The sequence below is a fragment of the Trachurus trachurus genome (genome assembly GCF_905171665.1).
Source record: "Trachurus trachurus genome assembly, chromosome: 17".
NCBI lineage: Eukaryota > Metazoa > Chordata > Actinopteri > Carangiformes > Carangidae > Trachurus > Trachurus trachurus.
In genome coordinates this window covers 14802392-14813668 of record NC_139900.1, presented here as the reverse complement: position 1 = coordinate 14813668, position 11277 = coordinate 14802392, and the positions used below count along the sequence as shown (strand labels likewise).

At 41.3% G+C, this 11277-nt stretch overlaps 1 protein-coding gene across 1 annotated transcript; it reads right to left on the bottom strand.

Moving 5' to 3' along the window:
- Nucleotides 1-578: 578 nt before the first annotated feature.
- On the bottom strand, nt 579-2205 carry LOC311001015 (neurogenic differentiation factor 6-B-like; the record flags this gene model as incomplete). The annotated part of the gene is given in 3 exon segments (XM_083991964.1): nt 579-1609; nt 1981-2071; nt 2074-2205. Coding segments are annotated over 3 exon segments (1254 nt in total).
- Nucleotides 2206-11277: the final 9072 nt, after the last annotated feature.

Below are 11277 nucleotides of genomic sequence, written 5' to 3'. Positions count from 1 at the left end.
CTTCCCCGCGGGTGTTTTTTTTTTTTTTTTTTCATTTCGCCACGGAAATCTATCTAATGATTGAAAATTAATTCTCAACACCGTAGAAGTTAAACCACGTCACCACCGTCATCTGCAGTAACAAACAAATAGAAGTATGACAAATCACTGTAGGTGGAAAACAGTTCGCTCAGAACCTGCAGCTTTAACTCACTCATCTACATTTGCGTTGTTGTGTTGTTGTTGTTTTTTTGAGTCCCAGTGAAATCAGATCTGCGCCATTAAATCTGAATTTTCTTCAAACGAAACACAAGATCTGCCTTCACACTGAGATCGTCCTTATTGTGTCTTTTTCTGCCTCGTATGGAAACAAATTCAGTGGAACGAGAAACCGAGAACAGGTGAAATCACCAGATCTAATTGTCAAGCTTCTTCTTTTTTTTTTCAAAGAAAAAATGAGACTGAACATTACAAACAAAATGACTTGTTAAAATGGGCTTTTTTTCGCAGCGTGTCTGGAGTCCATTTCGTTCCACTCTCGACATCTGCGGGGGTAAATTGCATCGCTTCTCAAACTTGAACTTTGTCCAGCTGATTGATTAATTGTGGAAAGAGCCATTAACTTCCCCTTGTGCTTGGAAGGACTGGCTGCGGACGTGCAGGTCGTAGGGGAACCGGGCCTCTGGGGACACTCGGTACATGGAGTTGTGCGCAAGAGCCGTGCGTCCTGGCGCGCCGCAGTAGCGCATGCCATAGTGGCTGCCCGCTTTGCCGTAGTCTGGCGGCTCGTCGTTGTGTTTTAGGGAGAAAATCCCGTTAAAGTTCATCGGGGGGCTCAGCTGGCCGTCGAAATGCGGACTCCCGCCCTCCGGGGACGGGTTCTCGTAGTAGGGCTCGTACGCGCCGCTGTAGCTGTAGTGGCGGAAGGGTTTGGCGCTGCTGTCCAGGGTGCCGCCGCTGTGGCCGGGGGGCGTGTTCACGTCCGAGCCCGGGTACGAGTACATGGCGTCGTAGGGCGACCTGCCAGAGAACATGACCTCCCCGTTGTGGTCTGTGAGGAAATTCCTCGCGTTCAGCTGCAAACAACCGGCCACCAAGTTGGTCGTGGGCTGAGATAATCCTTTGCACAAAGTCTGCACGAAGGCGAGGAGGTCCGGTCTCTTCCCCGCGCTCAGCGTCTCCGACAGGGCCCAGATGTAATTTTTAGCCAGTCTGAGGGTCTCGATCTTGGAGAGTTTCTGAGTTTTGGAGTAGCACGGCACAACTTTGCGCAGGCTCTCCAGCGCTGCGTTCAAGCCGTGCATCCTGCTGCGTTCACGGGCGTTGGCTTCGTTGCGCCGTAGTTTGGCCCTGTCATTCGGCTCCTTGCCGGACTTCTTTTTCCGGGGGCCTCGCTTTTTAGGAAGCCCGTTCTCGTCCTGGTCGTCCTCCCTCTCGTCCTCCTCTCTGTCGGACATCAAGTCGTCGGCGTCGCGCATGTCTGAGTTGGACCTGTCTGAGTTGGACCTGTCCGGGTTGTGCTGTCGCTCCGGCTTCAGGCTCTCAGGTAAGCTTTCACGAGGATAATTGGCACCGAGCCGCGGCTCACACATCATATGAGGTTCGTCGAATGGCAGCGTCAACATATTTCCTGTGAGATCAAATCCAAAAAAAACACAAACCGTGAGTATAGACTAGAGCACACGGCGACGTCTCTGAAGGTTGCCAGTTAATTACCTTGTGAATGAATCCTCCCCAGAGGAAGAGGAACAAAGTGGCAAAGCAAGGCCAATGTCACAGCCTGCTACCTTTTCAAAGACACTCAACTTCACTGTCTTGTGACTTGTGAAAAAACAACAACCTTTGGTTTAGGCCTTTTACCACACGTCATTCTGTCATGTCACAGTACAAAAGCTAAGTTTGGCATTTCATTTTTAATATAGCCTATATATTTTAAATTGAACTCATAACTAAATAAAAGTCAACAATTGCAGAAAACATTACAGCAGAAATGAGACTCACCTCTGGTCAGCGTGCACCTCGCATCATCCCAAATATCTCCAGTCAGTCTGCGCTGCAGCTTCTTCTCTCGCAAAACCACAAATAAGAGGAAAAAGCAGAAACCTGCGCACCCTCTTTTCTATGCCTCACTGTGCTGCTCTCTCTCTCTCTCTCCTCTCCCTCTCTCTCTCTTCCCCTTCCCTCTCTCTTTGAGGAATGACACTCATGCCAACAGCGGGTACCCATGCCATCTGCCGCTGACGTCTTGTGGCAGCCGAGACCACGTGTTCATCGTCCCACGGGACCTCCATTCCGTACCGATCATCTGGCAGCTCCGGTAATGGGCACCGGGAGGCCCGCGTTTACCGTCAAAAACACAGACCGGAGAGGGATAACAACTAATATCTGCATCTCCCCGTGTAAGAAAGATGAATTCATGTCTTTTTATGTGGGAGAGAAGGGAGAAAAAAAATATGAAGAGATGCGCAGAAAGAGTTCGCAGCCATTCTCAACAGGTGAAATAGATTTAGAGAAATAGCCTACATTTTAAAGGAGAATAAAATGGCATGATGTAAAGAAATAGTTCCATAAATATTCAAAATGTAATGGAAGATAATGGGAAAGGTTAAAGTTCAAAGTTAAAAAGAAAGCTTATTCTTTACATTTGGTTTTGACTCTTGGGCACAAATGGGCCCAAGATTAATTTTCATGGTAAAATTAACTCTGAAATACATTATTTATGTCTGTGTATATCAATGTAAAACATGCACAGTTGAATACACACAGGGGAGGGGTGGGGGGGATCTTAAGCCCCCCACAGATTACATTAAATTAGACTAGCTATAATTGTGGAGCTGCAAATAAGGAAAAACAAAAGGCAGGTCTGGACCAAGAGGGTTTAAATCCTACTGAGACCCAGTTTAGCCCGACGATCTTTAAGGCACTGACGAGCCTGGGCTCCTTTTCAACACCTCAACATACATCAATATATAATATTTTGACTTTATTGCATTATTTTATGCCTTTGATTCATTTCTTAAAACAGCAGAAACTAAATTGTGACTGATTTTTAATGACAACAACAGCGAGTGACACGTTAAGTCATGTTCTGTGTCAGACCTCAGATGTAAAATACACTTTAAGACAGTCGACTTCACATTCACTGTATCTGCAACTTGTGCTGTTATTTATACTGCACACATCTTGATTTAATCCTATAACGTGGTAACAGTGATGTCACATTGTCATACACAATAATTTCTATCAGAGGATGTTTTTCTTTTGTGTGCAAACAAAATCAATATTGTTCATAAAATACCTTGACAGTCATCGCAGGTTATCACAGTTTTCTAGATTATCACAGTCATTTCAGCAAATTCCCAGAAACCACAGCATTTTCTTCAAGATATGACCACAACGTAACCGCATGCAGTGATGTCACATCTGAAAACAGCTTGATTTTGCTGAGCAGGGATTTTGAACATGAGGGTCAGATCACAAAACACTTGCATCACGTGTTGTTATGGATGGTGTTGAAGAGCAGAGAGAAGAGAAAACAAAAGAAAATCTATTTAAAAGCTTAAGATATTGTGCACCTAAGACAATGAAAGCTACTGAAGACCTCAACTAAACACAAGTGCAGCAGTACCATGTGATATATTCTGCAAAATAAGACAACTGATCGATTAATCAGTAGATCATTCTCTCAGATAACTGTTTGGTGTATCAGTAAGTGAAAAATGTCTCATGTACCAACAATAAATGTAAATGCAGTAAATCCCCATGTTGGAGAAGCTGCAACCGGAGAACAACTTATATTTCATAGTTTCTGAATTATCAAACATTTGCTGCTAATTATTTATTTATTTATTTATTTATTTATTTGTTGTTGACCAACTGACTCATCCTTTCAGCTCGGTATAAAATAGGTTAAGAAATTCCAGCAGGCTCCTCACATGCAGAGGCTGTGCATACCAGAGGGGCGTGCACAGTGTTGGTACCTCAGGACCGTGCACATTAAGTACACCCCATGGAAAAGGCCCAGTGGCACGCTGCCAAATCCACACTGGGGCACAGCTGGCACTCGATATGGGTATATGCACTCCTCAGTTATGTGGAACGCACACACAAGCGCTCACACACAAACGTATGCCTGTGAATGACCTTGTTGCAAGGAGAATCAATTAAAGCGACTTTATCATTCCCTCTGTATTGGACATTACAAGACATCGATCAGCAGTCTGAGCCCGGCCGCCGCCGCCGCCGCTGCTACACCTCGGTTTACACCGCACAAAAGGTGAAGTAGCTGCTTCTACAAGAGGCAATGACAGCATGTACACACAGTGGTCAGTGCACTTAACCTCGTGTGCATGCGTGTAAGAGAGAGACAGGACACCAAGCAAGTGTTCACAGAACTACACAGGCTGTACTGTACTGTACATGAACACCGAGAAAATACCCACATGGACTAAATGTAAAAAAAACAAAACAAAAAACAAAAAAAACGTAAACAGTCCGTTCATCACAGCCTTCCCCCTGAAAATGCCTCAGCTGGTCTGCTGATCGTTCTGGTCCAACACACACACTCACATACACACTCACACACACACACATCTGATGAGTCAAACTCCCCATCTCAGACTAATCAGTTGACTGCACTAATTGCAAATGCAAATATGCAAATTTATATTAATTAATTACTCCACTAATTAGTTCTCTTGTCTTTTCAGGTAATAAATCATGGTGTGGTTGAGAGAGAACGGGAGAGAGAGACATGGCAGTGATCTTTTGTCTGCTGGAAGTCCTTGTTTCAGGTCTGAATCTGATCCTGTGATGTTTCCGGGACAGATTTTATCACACAGTCGTCCACCGAGACTCCACAACTTCTCTTTTCTTTTCCCACAACAATTCTAACCTAGTTAAATATTTCGACTGATATTCTACGTGTTAGGTTTCAAGGGTGGTAGCATATATATATAACAAATAGCAGAGGTTGGTAAATCAGGGTGTCTTGCTGACAGTTCTTGCCTGTCAGCTCTTTTAATTATCACATTATCAGCTTTTATAGACACGAAGCGTGGTGTAGAGCTGCAAATGAAGGCGCTGCTGATCGCATGCTGAGTTGCAAGCGGTTCTCAATTGATGTCAGCAGTTAAATGGAGCCTGTGTCTCGATGATGAGTGCAAGGTGAAGTGGTTGGGAAGATGGTAATGGTTGTGGCAGTGTGACATGATCCTGTTCAGAAGCCGACACAGTGAATATCTTTGGGGCAACTTCTTCAAGGTCATTTCTTTAAGTGAGACACAAGAACAATCCAAAGATAAACTCCGGGGGCAAAGCGTGTGTGTGTTTTGTTTTTCTTTCTAATTCTAACACTGACTCTGTAATGAAGTAATGAGGTCTGTACTGTTTCTCCACCATCTCCTCAAGAACAACTCCCACTAATTCACCTTGCTTATACAAATAATGAAACCGAAAACACACATACTAAACAAGGAAGTGTTTAAGTGCTCCAAAATACAAGTGCAGGTGATTTATTTCTGATGGATACCTGAACTGTTGAATAATTACACAATCTTGTTTTCACACCCTAAGCAAAGCCTGTTGTTAGCAGATATATTGTCTCTTTCAATTTGAAATGATGGAATGCTACCAAACCTCTGACATTTTGCTCTTTTCCAACACCTCAAGTGCACGTGTTCAGGCTAATGTCAAATCAAACCATCAGTCTTTTTTTGTTTCCTAAAGACACTTTTTCAAGAGATCTGGAAAAAAATTGAGGCATAAATCAGTTTCGACAATAACTATGAAACGAGGAGCAAGAGCAAATCCTTAAAGACATTATGTTTATATACTGTAGGGCTGCACAATCGCAATGTATTCAAAATCATACTGTAACATGGCCGAGTGCAGTATCCAAATCGCAGGTGTTGCAATTATTTTGATATAAGTAAAATGTGTCACATTGTTGTGCATTGTCAGCACTATAAGTGTTGTGTTGCTATAGAGACCCTGGCCAACAAATCATATTTTTTAAAGACATAAAGGGACGCGATTGCTTAGTATAAGACCCCCCCAGAAATCACATCATCAGTTTAAATTTTTTATCGCAATATCTTGCCATATATTTGCAATACGATGTTTGCATATCATGCTGCTCTAATGTATTGTTAATTAAATTATTTTAAATATTTTTTTGTAACATATAAAGTAAAAGTTCAGCAGGGTCTCACACAAGCCTAAGCACTAAACAAGAACCAACACAAACTAGAGGTAAAAGTTCTGATAAGACATAATATGGCCCCTCATGTTATATATTACATTATATTATTCAGTTATTGCAGTATTACTAGAATTTTGCATTAGCATATAGCTAATTGATGATTGTCTGGTTTGACTGTTTTGTTCTTCTACTGCTTATTAATGCTAGATAGCAGGAGTTACAGTGAAGTTTTTACCAATACAAATGCACGGTTTGAAAAATTGACTCCATGCTGTCAGAGGTTGAAATTGTATGTTACACAATACTTCCATTCAAATGTTGTAAAATCCTCTTAGTGAAAAAGTTTTAGTTCGGTTTCGCTGGTGACATGCGAGAAAACATCCAATAGCCCTCACCCAGCGAAGGCTCACGCAGCAGCACGGTGGATGCGGAGAGGAGAGCTGAGGATTGTGGGACTGATTACCAGAGGCCAGGTCCTGGACTAGTGTCCTCCAGCTGTGCTGTTCTACCCAATTAGAAACTCCATATGCTGCCCCACTCAGCTGCTGAGTGGCCACACCTCCCACCCACACAGGTGGAGCACTGTGTTTCTGTGCATGTGTGTGTCTTTGCCTTTGTTGCTGTTGTCTAACTAAAAAAAAAAAAAAAGTAAAAGCAAAGTTTCTCCTGTGCCCGTTTAAAGCCTACAGTGAAATAATCACCTCACAGATCAAATTTAATTTTGTGTGATGGTCCATCACTGCAGTGCTTTCTTAATCCCAACTCATTTCTTCACACAAAGAAAGTAACTCCTGACTGTCACTCCTCCTTTGATAAGAAACACACAGGTATTTAGGTGGGTGGCATAGCAATGCTAATAGTATTAAAATATGGAGGTATGAATAATGGATATGTTTTTGAAAATGTATAATGTAAAGATGTTAGTCCCGTTTTCAGACAGAGATGGGATAGCAGACGTGTAATGTTGCTGGAGGCACCCGTTTCTTTTTCAAAGCACAATCTGTTCGCACACGTTCAAAGTGGCTGTGACAATCTGTTGTGGTAGAATGCAACCAGAAAGTGATAAGATAAATAAAAATGTGTCAGATATCGTATTTAAGTAAGAGTCACATCTTTAGTTTTTTTAGTATTATACAGAACATATGATAAACTACATTTATTTCTCTGTTAAAAAACAGGGGAGGTGCTGTCTGACAACATTATCCTGCAGCTGATACAAACAGTGACCCTAACTAACGCTAACTAAATGTAAGACACGTAACACAAACCACTGAGCTGTTTTTCTCCATACTAATGGATGTTTGACTGAGGTATCCGACACCCCTCAACTCATGAGGTTAAAATAAGCTGATTGTATTAAGTAGTAAGGACTCCAGCCAGTAAATGAAAAGCTTTACTTTGACTCACTAAAACACTAAAAGATGAAAAGTTTGCTATTCACAAGAAATAATCTGCTCATGTGAACCACAGCTCACAAAGAGAGAGCTCAGAAGATCTACAGTTCAGAGATTTTTCAGCCTGGTTAGATAAACAAATGGAGATGAGTTAGATGCAGAATGAGTTTACAGTATGTGACGAAGTGAGCAACAGCAAAAGTCTTAAAGGAATCATTGGATCTGGTTAACAACGTCCAAGTTGCTCCTGTCCTGAACATTGTGCAGGTCTGGTCAGCAGCTACTGGAGACGTTATGTTAAAAGAGTTAAGTTGTCAGTTTTGCTAATGCATATCCAGTAATAGCATTAACAACTTTTTACTCAACAATGGGCTCTATGCACAGCTCCACCACTTCCTGGATTTAAGGCAGGTCCTTCATTTCCTGTCTTACATTATTGGACACACTGATTAATCCAGGTGTGTCTGAGTAGTCACAACGGTCAGACACACCTGGATTAATCAGTTTGTCCAATAATGTAAGACATGAAATGAAGGACCTGCCTTAAATTCAGGAAGTGGTGGAGCTGTGCATAGAGCCCATCCAGAACAAACTTCACGAGTTCAGCACCAAACTTCTTTCCTTTACTCACCCAGACCTGTCTGCAGCGAAGGAAAGCAACGCCAATGTGACCGCTTGTCTCTATCATCATTGCTGATGTTAAGTACTGACTTTTCTTCTTGTCACTTTCCAACAACAACTCAGTCTGTACATTTACACGAGAGTTGAGAAACTGAAAGTATGGCCTTAATCCATCTAATTGGACAACTAAAGTGCATGTAAACGCTTTAGTCCGGCGAAGACTGGACTTATCCAGATCTGACTAAAACGCCCTGATAAACCGATTTTTTTCTGCATGTGTCCGCCTTAATCTGACTGAAACTGGACAATAGTAGTAGAGACAGCACAAAGTGTAGCACAGAAGCCGGCCAAAAAATGCAACTGGCCTGATACATCAGCGCAGATTCAGTGCATTTTACAATAAACAACACAGTACAACCAGCACAAAGATGTGTTTTATAAAAAAAAAGGAAGCCCATGGACCCACCCGACCGCAGTCATTTGTATATATTTTCGGCCCGAACCCAGGCCAGACCAGCACATCCAGTCAGGTTGGTCGGAGCCCATTGAGACCTCTCAGTTGTTTACTACTCAGTTGTTTACTTGGAATCGGTCAACAGGAAAGGGGTCTGTATTAACCCGCTGAAACAATATATCACCACCTACTTTGAGGAAGCGGACATGTTTCCATCAACTATTCCTTTTTCCCTGTTGTATGTAAACTGGTTCAGATGAGATGCCCAACTTGAGCTAAGAGTATAGCTCCACTTGGCTTTTCATGTAAACACACTGATACTTTTACTTCCAATCTGCCCCTAAGATGTAGGAGCGCCACTAAGATGCTATATAATAACCTCTTGAATCATAAAGACAGGTTAAGCAACAATCACCACCCAACACACGCTCCTTATTCAGCAACAGAGAAATGTTACACATACAAGGTTTCACCTTAACACCAGCACTGTTGAGGTTTGATGGTTACGTTCATTAAGGCCACAAAACGTCACATTTTATGACAAGTCAACGCCTCAAGTGACACGAGTGTCACAGGTTTTTACTTAACAAAGAACCACCAACTATCAGAAACTATCATCACAAACAAACAAAATGGCTGAAGTTGCATAAAGTGTTTTTGTTATGCACGTGATTCTCCTGACTTGCCAACTTTTACCACATTTTTTTTATAGCAGCTCTGGATCCCCCCCCCCCCCCCCCCCCCCCCCCAAGCATGAAGCTCAGATGATTGACGGTGCTGTAATGTCGTTTTCTCACCTAATCGACACTCTTGGTGTTGATATGATTCCTCTCCTCTCGATCTTCCCTCATCAGCTGTCCTCAACTCCCTGTTGCCTCGCTGCCTTTCAAACCACTTTTCCATTCATTCATTACCAAAGTGTGGCATTAAAAGGGTGATTAGTGCAGACTCCAGATTCTGCTAAAATTTACTTCATTTAAGTTAGCGGGAAAGATTTATGGCTGTGCTAGTGACACTGTGGCGGGGGAGCAGCTAGCTGTAAGTTTAAATAAAAGTCAACAACAGAAATGTTTTGAACAACTGAATTATGTTTCCTATAAGCATAATGATGATTTGTTAGTCATTAATTTATTTGGAAAGTTGTAGTTATATTGGTATTATTGAATGTACAAGAAAAATATTGACTGACAACATATTTGTTTTTTGCTCAAAATTCAATGTTGCATTACAACATCTGCTTGTATTGATCACACCAGTGTTCAATGTTTTAAGTTACTCGACATCAAGCAGGTTGGATGGAAAACTGCAGGTTCTACTTTTCCCACAGGAATCTGGATGTCGCCTGACTGAAATCCCTCGCTTCACAAAGTTGAAAAGTATTTGTGTATTGATGCATAACAATTGAATGTTTTTAAAGTAAACTGAAAATGAAAGATGAAGAACTGAATTTATAATAAGTGAATTCACCCCTGGCTGTTCAGCATAACTCCACCTTCTTCTCCAGGCTATTAAACTCCACTGTAACATTGCTGGAAATATCTCAACATGACACCACGCCATCTGTGTTTAACCAGTTTTAGCAAGAACAAGCAACATGGTGTTGCAGTGTTAAATTGGTTTGAGGTTGTTTTAAAGGGAAAATGAATGAAAGGCAGCTCAAAATAGAGGAACACAACAAAGGGAATGGGTATTCACTGATGAACAGAGCTTTAAAAAAATTCTCTCAATTTATCGTCGTGGTGAATTTCATGGGGACTGAAAATCTTCCTAGAATAAAAATACATTAATTTTATAAGAAAAATATATTTTAAGTAACAAAAGTACAATTATTCATTAACCTTAATATGCACATTCATGGTGTTAGATATATCACCCCATTACTAAATCACATTTTAAATACTTTATAAGTGTCAGGCAGTTTAATTTGCAGAAATGTCAATCTCATAAAACAATTTCTCTTTGTAATTAAGTTATAAAACCTTTACCGTAAATTGGTGTAGCACTATTTCACCCTGGTTTTAATTCAAATCAGTTTGTTTTAAAGAGGCTCTGAAATGAGTCAGTATCTTGAAATGGGAGGAAGTACAACAGATTGCATGAAGGCGAAATTCTTGAAACTATCTGACTGCATTATTGATCCAGACTGAAATATTTCTGCTACACCGAGGATTCATGCAACTCAACAGGCCTGTTTCACACTCACAGCAAACGTTTTGTCCTGCACAGGTGCAGTCAATGACATCATTAATGTGGCTGTTGGCAGGACACTGGATGAACCTGAAACCTCGTTAACAAAGTTGGTTTCACCTGTGCTTTTCCTGCTGTGACGACACTAATGTTCCCGATGATCTTTTCACTGTGTCAAGATGTTAATCATATGATTAGCAAATGTTAAGTACGATATTACGTAAAGTACAACTAACCTTCTATTTATTTAGATTTTAAATCTAAAAGATTAAAAAAAATATCACATTTCTCTAAACTTCTCACCTGCCTTCATTTAATTAAGAGTTTCGGGTTCAAAGAGGTAAAACTGCACACAGAAGATAAGACCAAAACGTACAAATATTTGTGGTTTAGTTTTTTCCCCCCACACTAATCTTAACAGTAAGATTACACATTGAAGC